This window comes from Motacilla alba, chromosome 3 (genome assembly GCF_015832195.1).
Source record: "Motacilla alba alba isolate MOTALB_02 chromosome 3, Motacilla_alba_V1.0_pri, whole genome shotgun sequence".
Lineage (NCBI taxonomy): Eukaryota > Metazoa > Chordata > Aves > Passeriformes > Motacillidae > Motacilla > Motacilla alba.
In genome coordinates, this window is record NC_052018.1 from 36826242 (window position 1) to 36843637 (window position 17396).

Genomic DNA, 17396 nt, shown 5'->3' on the forward strand with positions numbered 1-17396 from the left:
CATGCATGAAGAGCAGAAAGATTAATTTCAGCAAATGCATTTACATAAATTGGTGGTACTTACAACCAGCATGTTTGGTGTTCAAAAGCCAATTTTCCTAGCTGAAACATTCTAAACAGAATATGCACTCTTGGATATGCTAAATGTACTCTTGCATACTAAGATGTTTCTGTTGCTACACAAAAGAATTAGTTTTGGAGCTTTGTCCATCAAAACATCAATTCAATGTAAAGCCTGTTTTGGCAGCTATTACAAGTTCAGGCTTCAGCAAAAAAAAAATCCCTTCTTGACTATGAATCAGAAAATTAATGTGTATTATAATGTATACAGTATGGTTTACTTTTAGCTCTGAAATGAACTTTTTTCAGGGCACTTCACTATTTTAAAAAAAGTTCAAATTTCAAATTCTCAGAAACACATGGTATGAGCAACAGAGTGTGGTTCAACAGCAAGATACTCCATGTAGTCCAAATAATTTTTACCTCATCAATTTGTTCATGGATTTTCTCTTTATTTCCACTGTCCTCTTCCTGTTGCTCTTTGTCCTCATTCTTGGGAGGCTGTTTTTTATTATCCTTGTTTCCTGTCCCCAGATTGTCATCTTTTGCAACGAGCTCTGAATCCTCCTATTAATAAATCCAAAAGAAACTCAATTACTTTACCCACTTTGAAAAGTCTCAGTGACATCATCTCCTACAAAAAAGACAATGCTCAACAGACCTTACTCCCTGAAATTAACCCCTTCTAAGGCAAAGAGCTATGAGAGACAATTCCCATTCTAGGTCACATTAAGTTAGCAGAGTTCAATTCCTTTGATACTTTTTTCACCACTCTGTTCCTTATTACCTCATCCATTCCTGGTCCAGTTTCTTCTGTTTTACTACTGGCATCTTCATCATCATCATCATCTTCATCATCCCCCCAGAGTCTTTCATCTAGTTTATCATCAGCTTCAGCATTATCAAGATTGCCCATCTGCTTATCCAGTTCCTCCTCTTCTTCTGAATTTTCCTCATCTTCTGTAGACAGTTCAGAATGTGTTTCAGTACAGAAGAGAGAAAGCTAATGTTTTTGTTAACTTTAGAAGCAAAAAAGCAATCACACTCTGAACCTTAATTTTATCACCCCATTCAGTTAATTGATATATGCTGGAAAGGACACACATGCACATGTTATAGGAAAGCATCAACCATTACTGATCTATAACTTTTCTTATAAGTTGGCCATAGTGGAAGAACCAAACCTTTTTTCTCCAATTCTCCATCATGCATCTTTCCTTCAAAGTCTTCAGACATTTCAATTGCATTGTCTTCTCCTTCAATGTCGGGTTTAGAATCTTGATCCTCTTTCTCCTTCTCTTTCCCTTTTTGAAAACTGTCTTCTATCTAAATCATTGGTAAAGCCAAAAATTACAATGGATCTTGCCTATATTAAAAGCTTCACAAGCATATTGAAACACACACAAACATACTGTGATATTAAAAGTATCACAAGTTTTATAAGCTGGTTAGCAAAGATAAAAGCCAACATAAATAGGGGACTGAAGATAACTGTGTGTTTCTTTTTACCTACGACATCCACATCATGGATTTCAAGAGCTTTTGCAGTTTCACTTCAATTAAACAAGATCAACCCCAAACACTTGCCTGATCTTCACTTTCTATTTTGTCGCTCACATCCTTCTTGCCTTCCCCTTCTCCAATACCACCATCCTCATAGTCATGGAACTCTGTTGCTCCCTCTCCTGCTTCATCCTCAAGTAACTCTTTTGGCAGACAAAATCCCTGCGAAGGTGAACAGAAACTCAAAATCCTCCTCGGTAGGAAGTACATTTTCCAGCTTAGCTTCTACTCAAGACTTTTACACATTAACTATATGCTTGCCATATATCCACTGTTACCTCTAATAACTTACCTTCAGAGCAAGCTCTGTAAAAATGCTGGTTAGAACAGAAAGCAGTTTTCCAGTACTCCTGTGAGATGCCAGTGAAATGGTGAGGTAGAACAGGATGAGGTCTGAATATCTGCAGAGCATGGGCTTTAGACGCACCAGCAAATAGCAGGACTGGTTGAAGAACTACAGTTAAACCAAAAAACAGCTGTCAGCCATTACCTGTACTTACTGACATGCACCTCGGAGAGGCTCATGACAGTGACTGAAAACAGATGCTCAAAGCAGAACTATCAGTAGGTGAGTTTAAGTACAACTTCTAACATTTCTGGAGATTTTCTAGTTTTTTCACAAAAACTTTGTCTTCTTACTACAGGAATGTCTAGCTTTTGCCAGACACTACGGAAGACTACTTTTATTTGTCCACAGTTTTTCACATGCTTCTAGTTCTAAGGCACTGGGCAAGAAGAAGCAATGCATGTTTGACCACCGAAGTAGTTACAATTTCAAATATCTCAAGACTCCTAAGCCAAAAAACTCATGAAAAGAAAAATTTTACCTTATGTTTATATGAAGTGCAGTCTTCCCTGTAAGATTTCAGGTTCTCCAGGAGTTCTGAAACACCTAAAATTGCCTTCTGCACATGTAAAGCCTCCAAATCAGCAGACAGATCTTCATCCAAAAGTTTAGTTATATGTCCAGCTTTAATCACATCAAGTAAGGCTTCATCCTCTTTGTTTGAAACACATTAAAAAATGGAGACCAAGTCAGACATTCTAAAAATGTTATAGCAATCAATCTAGAAATATCCACCCTATCTGTTTAAATACATCATTTATATTAAAATAGCAATTTCCTTGGGTATTAATACCTCTGACTCACACTATTTAAGAAATTTTAAGGTTTGCATGGTTTAAACTCTACTGCTCTCCCCACAAGTATATTGACAAACTTACCATTTTCTTCTGAAGATTTTTCTTCCTCTTTTCCACCTTCCTGTTTTCTCTCTACCAAACACTGAACAGCATACAGAACAGCACGAATAACAGTTTCCACTTTTGTTGAGAATTGCTCCACAAACTCTTCATCCGACTGCTGATTTCCTTTTGAACCATAAGACAGGCAGTTTTACATGCTTGTAAACATCAGATTACAGATTCCTATGTTTCCTTTATGCAAGGACAATGACAGCACTGTGCAACTTTTACTACACAGTTCTACCAAAATCTCCTTGCTAATCCTGAACTACAACTACAGTGCAGGATCTATCATTAATAGACATGGTAAAAAAATTATACTGCACAAATAAAGTCTGGACTAAATTTTGCAAGTTTTAATTTCATGAAGTTTTTGGATATCGGAAGGAACACAGGGCCACCTTCAGCAATAACCGAACTAATAAATTCTTGTGTCTTTACCAACATTACAAATCAGGTAGAGAAAAATTATCCTCACCAGTGCAATCTGACACGGAAGCAAGAAGCTGTGTTCTCCAGGCTGTGAAGTGTGAAGATGTGTTATTAACTTCTTCTTGTATGTACTTTAGGCTCTTGATTAGGGCCATCTGATTTGCAGCTTCCATGTCTTGTCCATTTGGAAGAAACAGGGACTCTATGCTTTGTAACTGGCCTGAGACTTCCAGCAAACAACTCACAGCTGATGTGCAAACTTCAAAGTCTCTCCTGCAACAGAAATACCATAATACTGAAAGAAGAACAAACAGTCCAACTTAAGATTAAACCTTTTCTTGGTCATGGCTAAGGGAGAGGCAGCATATCATCATTCTGAATTTATTAAATAAAAGATTTGACAAAAAGCTTATATTCACACTGTTTGAAGCAGAGAGAAAATTAGAAGATTGTTATTAAATAGGCTACAAATCTATTTTAAAATGAAAATTTTTTCATTAAATTTATACTTGAAATTCACTCCATTAGCTAAGGAGCTATGGGGATAAAATCCTAAGAGACCAAAGACAAAGTGGGAAGCTGAGACAGAATTTTTTTCACTTGTCAAGGGAGTGGGAGAAGACATTCTTTAAAGAGTCAAGCACTGCATTTTGCAAAAAAAAAAAAAAAAGAACAGAAAATGTTTGAATAGCATCTGAACCCACTTTTCAATATATGCATAGGCAAAAATTTCAAAATTATTTCACACATACTATGTGAACATAAAGAAGAGATGTTCATGTGTAGAACTCACCAGGAATAAAAGGAGGTCTCACGTGACTGTCGTCTTACTCTGTCCACCTCTGCTTTCATGGCCTTCACATTTGCTATCATTGCAGTCAATTGTGTAGCTACCTGCAGCCACAACTGATCATTATTTCTCATCCTGCATCCAGGAGGCAACTGCTCAGCTGTTACTGGAGACAAATGTTTTAGATCTGAGGGAATCAGGTCAGGTATTCCTGCAACAACATTTCCCATTTCCAGGACTGAACTCTGAGGAATGTTGGGCTTGATATCAGTCCTTTCACTGTCATTGCACCTGGCTGACTCTTCTTTTGGGCAACACTGGACAAACCAAGACAGCTCCTCGAGAAGCATCACACACTGCATGCAAAGTTGCTGCAGTCTGTCTGTCCAGTGTTGAATACTGTCTTGAGGAGGAAATGCTGCATTGTAGTCTCTGTCAGCAGTCAACCTAGAATCTATCTCTTGTATACAACTCAGGAGGTTCCTAGTTAAGAAGAAAGAGAAGTTAAAATCACTGAGTTTTATGTTGTACTTTATTTTCAAAAGATCTACTTTTAACTAAATTAATTTTATTAAAAAATCTAGATAATAACTTCTCCTGGAAAAAATTAAACCAATAGTTGTTTGGTTTTTTTTAAAGGTTGGTTAATTAGTGATTTTTTCCCTCCCTGAATTAGGAAATACTACAAAGCCCTGGAAATCTGATTTGCTAGGAAAGTCATAGTAATGCAGATAAGTGCTCTGAAAGTTTTACTATTTCTGTGACTGTAAAGCTGAGGAGTTTGTTTAGTTGGGGCTTTCTGTTTATTCATTTTTTTCAAGTTTCCCAGCATTAGAATAAATTTTGCACCAGTAATCTCCAGTCTAGAATTCCTTCTCTGTACAAAGGTACTAGCTCCTAACCTGACTTCTGGAAGTTTTATGGACTACAGAGTGCTAAGCACAAATATGCTCAAAGGTGGCATTTGCAATGACTCTGATGACACAAGCAATGAAATGAAAGATCACAGAGTAAGAAAGATTCTTACACACTTTTCATTTTAGAGTTTTGACACAACATCCAATATGTCCCACCTTTCTAGAATTTTTCTTTGTAAGCTGTTGATACTTTACTTATTTTGGCACAAAATATCATCCAGATCATTTTTTTGCCCCAGGTCAAGCCAACAACTTGAATGTAAACAAAATTAACTTAGGCCAATACCAAATGAAAGAGATTTAACAATCTGTAAGTTTAATGGTTTAACTGTGTAATTAACTACAGAAATTAGTTCACATATATGCCTTACTTGTTCTACAAAATTATTTTGATTCCAAAATACTGGCTGCAGTGATAGGATAAACTTAGATCTTTTCCATCTAGGCTTAATTGAGGGGAGAAGAAATATTGGGAAGCAGAGGAAAAAGCTGTTATTTTCTTCTGCCTTATTTTCCATCTTTCTTGAACTGATTTGCTTACTGTTAAAACTTCTTGCCTACATTAAAAATTGGAAGATGGAAAATACCTGAGTAAGATCCACTGTTCTGTCAATGCAGTAAGAGATCGTCTCTGTCTCACAAGCATCTGCATGAGGTGGGCAGTGAACCCTTTGCAGCGTTCAATGCTGCCTAGTCCAATATCCTAAACAAAACAGAGACAGAAAAAGTGAGAGGGAACAGTTAGATGAACAACGAGACAACAGCAGTCTCTGTGCATCCTTTTCACTGAGCAGGCTGAAAGATTATGGTTTAATTGAAAAAGTCTTACAAAATTTGCTTACAAATTTGCCTTTCAAGTAACTTCTGCAACAGTCACTCATATTACATTTCACTCCACTGCAGCAATTCTTATCAGGAATTTGGTTCCAGTATTAAATCTACCTTATACAAATAATAATTAAAATCTGAAGAGGTACCAGCCCAAATGCTTTACATTCATGACCAATGCTACAACCATTCATTTTACCAGATACACTGACAATTACTTTCACTCCTTTCATTAGAAGTGGACACATCTTAAAGCTCAGAATAAAATGGTCACAACACAGAGCATAACTGATCACAGTCAAGTTCCACTATTTGTATCCAGTATCAGGTGTGACCTTGATAAGATCATGTTGTAAAACAAGGGGTAATGCATAGTGAGAGGAAGAACATCTGGAAGAGATGCTTTTTTTCTGAAATTCTGGAAAAGTGGTTCTGGTATGGCAGAGCTCATTTGTCTGTTCTACTCGTTACAGACCAATCTCTAAATGAAGAAATATATTAGCACTTTTTGTGCTGGACACAGACTCCCATTGCACCCAATTATAAATATCAACTGATTTCTTCAAGCCCACTGAATAACATTGGGATTATTTTCCCTACAAGTTTGGATTCAGCATTTCAAGAGTTCCTTAATGCACAAAAATTAGGCAATTAGGGATCTGCTGGGATGAAAGATACTGTACAATGAACAGATCATTAACTTCTTTCCCTAAACCAATTTTGTCCCTACATAAAACAGCAGGTTTCAACATGCTGCATTTAATGAGAGCTATCAAAGTGTCATACTTAGCACAATATTACACAACGGCATTATCTCCCATCACTTTTTTACTACCAGGAAATTTCAGTCCAAGCTGGTAAAATAAAGTTAAACAGAACTAAGATTCTGGTTTTACTTTGTGGTTTTACCTTGGCAGGTGCTAGCAAGGCTGTCTGGAGCCGAGAGTGACGTGCAAGTGACCGATAGAAGTACTTCTGGCATCCATCCCAGGCAGAAGAAATCTCTGTCAGCAATCTGGCAGACCACAAAGAAGTATGGTATTAAAAATTACCTCAGCATGCTGGAGCCACCACATCAGCTCTTCAACACAACCATTTTGCCTAAAATTTGTTGTTTCGAAAATGCATCTATCTTGCAATATTTTCATTTTCTCGAAAAATATGCCAGTTTTAAGAAAACATTTAATTTTAAAAATAAAATCTAAGGCAACCCTAAGCAATAGCAGCAAGATCTTTATCTTTGGATACTATTTGATGCTTTAATGATATTGTTTTTCTTCCCCCCCATGCAGCTGATTCCAGCTTCATACAGAAGCCTTTCTTTTCACCCTGATACATAAACTAAATGCTTACATCCCAGAAGGACAACAACTAGCATGTCGCAATAACAAAAAAGCACTTGCTGACAGAAAAAGAATTAAAAAAAAAATCTACAAAAACATCTTTCCCCTAAGAAAGCTTTTCCAGTAATGCCCACTTTGAAGTATATATATTTTTTCCTAAATATCCCATTATTTAATGAAGATAAAACAAAGAAGAAATCCCTGAAAATCACAGTTCACCTTCAATAAAATCATTAGCAGTTTATGCTCTAATATACTGCTAGCAAAGCATCCCAGGCAAGGCTGGACAGTGGAGGGCTAACTGAAATCTAATTCATGGACAGAATGAAACTGAGGGTACAGTTGGTAAAGTGCAAATATAGAAAAAAAATTAATTAAAAAAAAACCCAAATCCTTGCTTAGTTGTACATACCAAACTGAGATGTAATGGGAGGAAGGGAATATGCAAAACCCTAAATGAATTACTGTCCAGATATCCCAGTCTAAATCAACATGCCATAAATTCTATATATTACAGCTGCAATTCACACAATCTGAGGGTAAGAAGTCCTGGGTACATACGTGGCATGCAGCTCATGTGTACAATCCACTGCAGCCAGGGCACTACGCAAGTCCAGCGGATGGAGGTAGAGAACTTCCTGGCAGTCTTCTGAGCGGGACCAAGACAGACCTTTCCGGTACGACAAACCTGGAACGGTATTTCAGCACGCATCCTTTGATGCCCTCATTTTTGGTATGAAAAATGTCACTCCCACAGTTGGTAGTAAGACATCAAATGTTCTTATTTTGACAAGTCTTTGAACATGCTACAAGTTTTGTAATGTAAGAACACACTGTAGCTGAGCTATCTTGAGCTGAACAACACAGTTGAAATAAGACTGACATAGACCTGTGTACATTAAGGACTTTTCACTGCCCCATGTCCTTTAAGAAAGCTGAGTTAGGGACCATTTTCAAGACATGAAAAGGCTGATGAATGAGGAGGGTGAAAGTGTTACCTTACATCATATTATGGTGGGTTTAGATATATTGGCAAAGATAGTAAAATGCTCAAGAACTCTGTACTTTTAAACCAAGCCCATTTTTAGTGGAAGCTCACCTGTTTTAGCAAGGCTTTTAAAGAGATCTGACAAAGCCCGTTGCTTTTGCATCTGAATATGCTTTGCCTCCGATTTCTGCTTCTCCTTAGTTGCTGTCTGATCAAATGTTAAATTTTGCAGTTCAGCTACAGAAACAATAATACCTCCTGTATAGAAGACAGCAGACAAAGGTATGAGACTGAAATTTTAATGTATGCAAAGCAGCTCTAGGAAGACAACTATATATCTGCACTTTTCCCTGATTTGTTCCATTTATGTTATAGAGGTCAACTGTGGTATGGAAATCACAAGAAAACCTAACCTGTGAACTGGTCAAGATTTTCCACCAGGTTTAAGAATGAATTCTTTTCTGTAACTGCTGTACACATTTTCTTCATTTTCTTTGTCAGCTTAGACAGACGATACTGAAGAGAGTCTGTATGAAATGTAATGACACCCTGACATTCTGGGAGTGCCCTCTGGAAAAAAAATGGAAGAAAATTATACACAAATACTCAAAACTCTCATTTGATCCCTAGGAGTAAATCACTTTTTAAAAAGGGCTAAATTCTGCATTCATCTGAAAGCCCAAAACAGGTTATGTGATTCTTTCATCAGTTCAGCACCAACACTTGAGAAAAATCATAACACACATATGTCAGGCAGACATTAGTTTTGAACAGTCAAGTGAATGAAAGATGCTATGATCTTACTGTCTTGTTTGTCATTGCTGATATGTTTGTCATTACCACTATGAAAAAGGTAATCACTGCTTCAGGTCAGCTTCCTCTGCCTTCCAAGTTTAAAGGCATTAACCTAAATCACTAATACCCCCAGGGTGTCAGGTAAGAACACCCTCACTCACTTTCCACTAGATAAAATTTTTTTTTTAAAGAACAACAAAACCAGTGTGCAAGTAGAAATTATTAAATAACGGAATTAATTCCTCAGCATGTCCAAAGATTTTCAATTTTTTTTTTTTGGTTCAATTTTTTTTTGTTTAATTTCAATTGTTTGCATGCATCTTCTTTAAGGAATGAAGACAACATGGAACTGCAAGAGGTGAAACCAATAACTCTGTTAACTATCAGTAACGGGCTTACCAATCACCCACTAACAAACAAAACCCTCAATCAATCAAACACATTAGATTTGCATTAAATTTCTGCCTCCTTGCTCTACCCTCCTGTACAGGACATGAGCAAGATCAGCCCTGCTCCTGGTCTGAAGAAACTGAACAAAGCTGAGAGTAACTCAGCATTTCCCAGTCACCATCAAATTCTAATGAGTTATGATAGTCTCCTTGCATCTTTTAATGAAAACTAATGATATGAATAGGAATCTCTTTCAGGAAGAAAATTAGCTGACTTCCTCTCTGAGCTGGGCAAATTATTTAGGGACATACTAAACTGAGACTCTGTGGAGCAGGATTTAACATGCATCAGCTTGTCCAAGACAAATGTTCACAGTCCCCAAACTGTCAGTCAAGAGCAAACATATGACAAATATAGTGCATTCCTTCATCACTATCCAAGCCAAAAGTGATTTAATATTTAATCAGAGCTTACATACACACAAATCCTACAGCTACATAATTATATGTTTGGGCCCCTGTTTAGGGAAAAAATGGGTAATAGCAATTTCAACTCTCAGGCTATTTTACTTCACTGGTAGGGAAGTAACAAATTGCTGCAGACAATATGTAAGCAAATGGGAGATGAAATGTGTAACTGCCTCATCTCTCTGTATCAGACACAGATACAGTACCAGATCAATACAGACCATGCTTGTCATTCCATGCTGCATTCCCACCCATCTGCAGTGTTGCATAACACTGAACACAACTAAGACCAAAAAAGTTTATGATATATTCAACAGATCTGACACTTACATAAGATTTTCCTGCATTAATCAGTGAAAAGCAATGTACAGATGAGAAGAGAGAAACTGTTCTTCCCACACTTAGAATAACTAATTCAGTCACCTTGGTAACATCTGTTCTAGCAGACAGAACCTTCCTCAATGTGTTGTTTAGCCTCTGAATTTTGGTTTCTTTGTCGTCAGACTCTTCTTGCTTTTGCATGCAGTCCAGCTGCTCTTCCTTACCAATTTCCACCAAGGCAGGCTGACACGGCTCATCCAGAACAACTTCAAACTTCTTCATGAATTTAAAGAGAGTTCTAATTACCAAATAAAAGCAAAAAATTACTGAGTTTTGTAATCCTGGAAATCTCTCAGCTGCTGGAAACAAATGTTTTCACTGTGTTATGAGCAGAGGAAACATTTCTGCATTCAAATATAACATCATAGAGAAATCACCTAGAAGGAAGGTTTCAAAAAGGGTAGCTTTATTTTAAGTTCTGACTTACCTGCGTATTTTTTCTACTGATTGCTTTATAGCCCAGAAGCTGACATCATTCCACCTGGAAATCTTTACAAATTCCTATTAGGAAAATAAATAATCAATGGGATTACTTATGTAAATGAAATTAACTATTTCCACATCAAAGATGATCTTTAAACCTTATCAGCTACGATGATCCGGTAGCCTTAAAATGCCAAACATTTTAGTAAGTGACCAAATTATTGTACAGGCATCTTATTCTTATTAACATACATACTTGCACTGCATAAAAACTGCTGCCAGATGTTGTGTAATGAACAGGGGCTTCACCCCTGGGCAGAAACCTTCATGGATAAATGGGACTGATCAAACATTAAAGCTTTCAATCAACCCCTTCTCCACTTCAAGAATTAATTCTTGTCAAAGAAAATGTTAAGTTTAGTAGGGATTTCAGGGGCCAACAGAACTATTATAGACAAATTCAAATAGTATTTGCTCCACTGTTCCTTTGATTAGACTAATATGTTGTCTGAGCCAAGCCTCCTTTTACCTTAAGTTCCTTTTCTATGGGCTGACGAAGTTCAGTGATTTTGGCCTCAACACACTCTGAAAACTGCTTATAGTAATTGTATAGATTCCACAGGATGCTGCACAGAACATCTAGAAGGAAGAAGGGACAGATAATAACACTAATCATCATCATCATCCTTCTTTTACAAGAGGGCATTATTCAGTATCATTACAATAAATACACCCCAGCTCTTTTTGGAAGCTTAGCAACACCAAAAGATTGGGTAAATTGACCAACAGGAAAACAGTAAAACAGCTCTATTGGCTTGTGTTCCATTTATGAGCTCAGTGACCTGTTTGGAAAATCTGGAACACCTGATTGCAAGCTTTGCTGTACAGACAACTCACCAAAAGTAATGCTAACAGCTTACCCTTTTCTGCTACTTGAGGCATCAGCAATACATGGCAGTGGAAAACCAGCAGTAGTTGGAGCCGTGCATGAAACTCTCCCAGAGTAGAGCCTTCAATGAAAGCCTGTAAGGTGCTGACCAGCGTTTTCAGATCCATTTGCCCAGTTCCTGAACATTGCACCAGAAATTCAGAAAGAAAGTGAGAGAAAACAAAAAAACCTAAAATATCTACTTGAAAATTGTTGTCTGGTCTTCCTAACTTTCAATTAAATATTGAGTCGCAATTAGGAAAAGTTCAAAACAAAATAGGAAAGGGGCAGAGAGGGGAAGAATTCTGATTTAATAATAAGTAAAACTAACAGACGCCATGCTGGAAGAAAGGAAAGGGAATAAAAAGCAGCATTAGGATAGGGACTGAGAAGGTCAGTTATATGTGGAATTTCAGAATCCACTGAGTATTTACAGAATATTTGCTGTTCTCTATGAATGAATGTTTTTTTCAGTCATGATAAGCAACAGCACAAATAAGTCACTCCTCAAAGTCATGAGGACAGAAGTAGATGAGAAGAATCTGATAGAGAATACAGTGTATTTAGGGTATTATCTGTGGAAGAAGACATGTCCTCTTGGAGATGTAATATAAGTGAAGGATCTGAAGCTCATGAAGTGCATTAAGTAGTCATGAAATTGGAAATTTGGCCTCAAGCCAGAGGATACTGCTTTCATCTTTACAATTCCATTAAATCTGGGGGAGACAAGGTGCTGCTCCTCATTCCCCTATTTTATGTAACATGAACACGTGCAGACAGATTTGCTAAGAACAGTATGTACCAAAACCTACTTACTCTAAGAATTCTTTAGGCTTTATACAGAATGTTAAAAGCAGTTCAGCTGGGATATGAATTACGCTTTCTGCAATTAAAAAAACGAGGTGCCTTTTCCAGTTGCAGATGGAGTCCTCCTACCCTCCAAATCTGTTTGAAATGTCTGTATATGCATGATGTACAGCTATCACAATTCTACTTTCTTTTAGATGCTTTTTAAAGACATTTTTTCTTTACATCACAACACAGGCCCTATGAGCCACAAGTGGTTTCACAAATATATACAAAGTTCACTTGTTTCCAAAGTTCACAAGTTCCAAAGTTTCCATATGGAAAACCCTACACAGTCATGGAATTTACTGTAGGGCAAAGAACTATACCTGAAAGTGCACTGTCAAATTCTGGCATTTGGGACCTTGATCATACATTCTTAGTAATACCAGAACTGCAGCACATTTATTTTAATGCCAGCACTTACCTTCTGTGTCTGCCTCTGTCTGTTCTTGAACATACTTCTCAATCATCTGATAGATTGAGAACCAGTGCTTTGTGGATTTCTCCACATGCTGCTTCATAATATTGTCCAAACTTACTGACCAGCAACTAGAAACAATAAGAAAAGGGAGAGATAAATCAAAAATATAATGGATACTTTGGGTTCAAAACAACCAAAATTTGTTTTCTGTTTCTAGTAAACTAATGGAAAATGTAGCAGGATGAAAGAATCTGTACATAAGCTTAATATATACAATCAACTTCTGAGGATCATTGTTTTGCTCCAATTATTAAATATGAGAGAAGAAAAAAAGAGAGGGTAAAGCACAATGCATCAGAGGCAGGTTCAAAAAGTTTATTATTTCAGAAATTGAGGTAGGCTTGTGGAATTACTGATTGTGACATATTGTGGCTATAAAAATTTTACATGGTCTTAAACAGGAGACTGGATAATAATTTTTAAGGACAATTTAATGGTGGTTATTAAACAGACAAAACCCTGCAGGCTCAGGAAACACTTGGATGAAAACAGGAAAGCACTGGTAAAATATTGTTTCTACTTCTCCTGAGGCAAATACATGGAGCCATGACAGCCTGGACACGCTCAATTCTGATCCACTACAGCTCCTCACTGGTGGTCTCTTTCCCCCACATATTTTCACCACGACAGATGCACAGAAGCACGTTCCAAAATTAAGGCAATTTTGTATTGGAATGCGCCTCCATGTGGAGATGAAAGCTTAGGGTATCTAAGGAAAGCAGCATGGAAGGACAATCCTTACTTCAACTCCAATCTACGCCACTGAATGATCAGCTGTGTGACCAGATCAAGATGCTTCCGCAGGGACAGGGCCCGACTAGCGTTCTCCTCCCAGTCCTAGAAAAGAAAAGTTCCCCTTCACACAAAGCCAGAAATTAAGTCACTGCCTGGCAAAGCTCATTGCATTACTCTGGATTACTGCGTTCTTGCTCTTCAAACTTTCAGCGTGGATCAAGTTCACTTCCCCAAATTCTGAGAAGGAGACAGCTTTTATGTACTGTGTTTGTAACATGGTACCAAATATAGGTAAGGAAACATAAAAGAGAAAAATGAACTTTCCTTTAACCTTCTGCTTACCTGTGCCTTTGCAAGAAGAATTTCCAAGCCATTCAGAAACTTTGAGAGAGGACTAGAAAGTGGAAAACTCCGGATTCTGTCCACCACAACTAACAGCTGCAAAACAAAAACAAAAACATTCAGTAACAGCACTTTAACAGAAGAAGCCATGAAATTGAGTTAATTTCTATGAGCATAACAGACCCTCACAAGACATAAGAATTTTATTCTTTTTTACACATTTTTAAACTGCTTTCTCAATTAATAAGATCACAAGGAGTTCAGTAAGGCCAACGCACTTGGGGAAGGGAGCACAAATTACCTAAGGCAAAGAGCTCATATGGAATTTTGAGTTTCTACATTACCCCAAGAAATGTAACTTGAAGACAAAGCAGATGCTGTAAGAGGGACTAAAAATTATTCTAAAACATTATGCAAGAAAGAACTTTAGAAGAAAACTGAGTAGAAGCAGCAAGACCTCAGGGATCTTTGAGCTATGGCAGACTGAAGATTGCTTAAAACTCCAAGTTCAGACTTGGCAGAATTCCACTTAACATTTCATGATTAAAACAGAACAGCTATAATACATACAGCAATACCTATACCTCTTATGAATAGACAGGTATGACTTCAAAACATCTGCGTAAGTAATACAACATTTAGGCAAGCATATCAATGTGTATGCACATGTCTGTGCATATCTATACACATATTCACACATAAATGCAATCCTAAAATGCTCCAAATATTTGCTTTTACCTGCACAAGTACAGGATGCTCTGGCCATTCCTGTAGCAGCCCATTTATTTCTTTAGCAAAATGGTCAAGTACAGGTTGGCACTGTCGAACTTGCTGAATATTGGGATGCTGGTAGAAGTCATATGGGCCATCTTGCTGCAGCACAAGATCTGAAGTCGCTTCCTCAAAGAAGGTGTTGTGAAGAAGAGTGCTCAGCAGAAGCTGACTTCCCAAAAGACTGTCATTCATTTCAGCACCTAGGAAGCAAGTAAGGAAGACATGGCACATGCTATTAGTTCTTTTTTCAGTTGAATAGATTAGGTTAGGGGTTTTTTCGCCCTCTATCCCAAGTCTTAGCATGTTATCTTTTACAAGGATATAAGACTATACCACTGCAACGATGAGATGGAGTATGGAACATGAGACATACCTAAGAGTTTATATTCTCTATTTTATCAGACTTTTCTATGAAAGTACAATGAGCGTCGTAAAGACAGGCTGTAATCCTGTCAGAAGAACAGATTGTCTGTATATAAATTTACATCAAGGAGATACTACTATAAAGCAAAGCTCAGTGGAAAAGTAATCCAACACACAAAAGTAATCCCACATACATTATGGCTCAGGTGTAAACACAAAAACAAGGTACAGTAGAAACAAAAGCCCTTATCTGCTTCATCTTAATTGCACACACGCCTAGATCAGAACTGAAATACACAGCTGTGCTTTAACAGGTGATGATTCTGACTTCTCACACATTGTTTAAAAAATTTACACATCAAGTTTTTGCAAATTCAGGCTGGAAAAAAACCCCCATTATACCTTTTTTCTTTTCACTTTATACATATAAGCTAATTTTAAAACAATTCTTTAATGAACTTCATTGCAAAATTTACTTCTGAGAAATTTCTTCAAGTGTTTTATCTTCCACAGGACTATACAGATCCTATGACCTAAATTTCACTCAGTAGTCAATACATTTTTAAACTGTGTTGGTCTTCTTTATTACCAAATGGAATTTTAAAAATGCACAGAAGAATAAAAATTCAAAGCATTCCACAGGACAATTCTGAACATGGGACAAATTCTCTGCAAAAAGGATTTTCTGTTTTGTGCATTTTCTCCACAACAGGTGTGTTTCATGACCTGTAATGTGATTATTTTGAAACAAGTCTTTACAAATCTAAACTGGCATATCTGAAATACTGCTAGCAGTCTTACCAATTAAAGGATAGAATTGTGACACCAGGCATGCACCAGTCTGATAGCAGGAAATAAATGTGCTGAAATAATGCTTGGCTTGATGAGAAGGCAGACTCTGTTGATACCACAAGGATCGAGCAAAGTTTAAGCACAACTGCTGATGAACCTTCATTACTGTTTGCATGGAGCTCTTGGACAAAAGGGCTCTGTCAACTTCCAGCTGGTCTTCCACTGGATCTTCAGTTTCCATTTTTTCTTCTAGGCTTGGCTGAGCTGTGATATCTTCAAAGTCCTGCAAATTACATGATAATCAAAAGTAAATTTTAATTTCTTCCTTTAATGCCTCCTCTCCCTATCTCCTTTTTGCTTTTTTTGGCATTGCAACGACATGCTAATGATTTGCAGCTGGTACCTTATAGACAGACTGCCAGCCTGAAACTGAACACAGGTGTACAGAACATTTCAGGCTGTAACTACAGCAGGCAACAGTGCAGTGCAGTGATCCCTGGGCTGCTGCAAACTAAGCCCCTTTGCAGAAAAAGCAGCAGCAGCTGTGTCTGCTGATAAACCACCTCAACATGGCGTGGTCACTTGAGGACCTGAACCGTCTGTCCCAGCTGCTTTATTTAATCAGGGAGATCAGCCTTCTCCACACACAGTAGAACCTCAGATGACCTTATTTGCTAAACAAACAAAATTCCAGCTTTTTACAAGTAACAATATTTAATCATTCAGTTATATAATTTGGGATTATTAACCCAAACCACAGTACAGTTCAAGCCTGGAAATTAATCCCAAAAACATTTTTCAACCAAAGGTAAAATAAACCACAAGCACATAACTGAATGCCTATCAAAATCTACCCCAATTTGGCTTTTGGTTGAAGGAAAACTGCTTAATTCCTCAGGTCATTTACAGCATTTTCAGGAGCAACTTCACATGCAATTTTTGTGGTTTTTAACAGAGTTATAGCTATTACCTTTTCATGAAAAGGAAATCTCCTTCTGAATTCTTCTTCTTCCTCTTCTTCCTCGCTCTGTCCTTTCCCGTGGCTTTTACTCCTGTATCTGTACAGGCTGCGTTCCATTGCCTCCTGCTCTTGGGCACGGCGCTCCTGCTCATCCCACTCATTTACAATCGCCTAAGGAAACACAAAGCAAGATGCTTCTACACAATGTTTAACATCATCTCCTATTCCATCAATGGGGCAGCATCTATTTTGCTTGGCTCTTCCCTCCTCCGTGGTCTACAACAGTAGAAATCAAAGGCATCTAACATTTGTGAATTGCCCACTTAACAAACTACCGAGGAAAATGTAAAGACAACACACAGCAGAGTACTTGACCAAGTTCTAGTCTCCTTTCTTAAACATTTAATAATGAAACTCTCAACAAAGTTAGCATTGGGGTGCCTTTTTTTGTACGTGTCCACCTTTGGATTTTGTTGCTTGGGGTTTTTCTTACAAAAATAAAATCTTTGCTAATTATTACAGGCTATCGTTTTATGCCTTGATAAATTCA

At 37.4% G+C, this 17396-nt stretch overlaps 1 protein-coding gene across 3 annotated transcripts in view; it reads right to left on the minus strand.

The window, feature by feature from the left end:
* Nucleotides 1–17396, minus strand: part of MDN1 (midasin AAA ATPase 1) — a 92218-nt gene that overhangs the window by 14042 nt on the left and 60780 nt on the right. The window contains exons 64-87 of one of the 3 annotated variants that reach the window (XM_038133103.1): nt 16856–17017; nt 15895–16168; nt 14695–14930; nt 13957–14052; nt 13622–13716; nt 12823–12947; nt 11542–11688; nt 11151–11260; nt 10626–10699; nt 10241–10436; nt 8579–8735; nt 8277–8423; nt 7739–7865; nt 6744–6849; nt 5594–5709; nt 4093–4572; nt 3346–3572; nt 2847–2993; nt 2450–2622; nt 1915–2076; nt 1647–1784; nt 1244–1385; nt 847–1016; nt 483–626 (exon numbers count right to left, since the gene is read on the minus strand). In XM_038133103.1, coding sequence (XP_037989031.1) covers nt 483–626; nt 847–1016; nt 1244–1385; nt 1647–1784; nt 1915–2076; nt 2450–2622; nt 2847–2993; nt 3346–3572; nt 4093–4572; nt 5594–5709; nt 6744–6849; nt 7739–7865; nt 8277–8423; nt 8579–8735; nt 10241–10436; nt 10626–10699; nt 11151–11260; nt 11542–11688; nt 12823–12947; nt 13622–13716; nt 13957–14052; nt 14695–14930; nt 15895–16168; nt 16856–17017 — 3951 coding nt within the window. Of the gene's footprint in view, nt 1–482; nt 627–846; nt 1022–1243; nt 1386–1646; nt 1785–1914; nt 2077–2449; nt 2623–2846; nt 2994–3345; nt 3573–4092; nt 4573–5593; nt 5710–6743; nt 6850–7738; nt 7866–8276; nt 8424–8578; nt 8736–10240; nt 10437–10625; nt 10700–11150; nt 11261–11541; nt 11689–12822; nt 12948–13621; nt 13717–13956; nt 14053–14694; nt 14931–15894; nt 16169–16855; nt 17018–17396 lie in introns of those variants that run through there. The other 2 variants (XM_038133102.1, XM_038133104.1) reach the window with 2 other exon arrangements.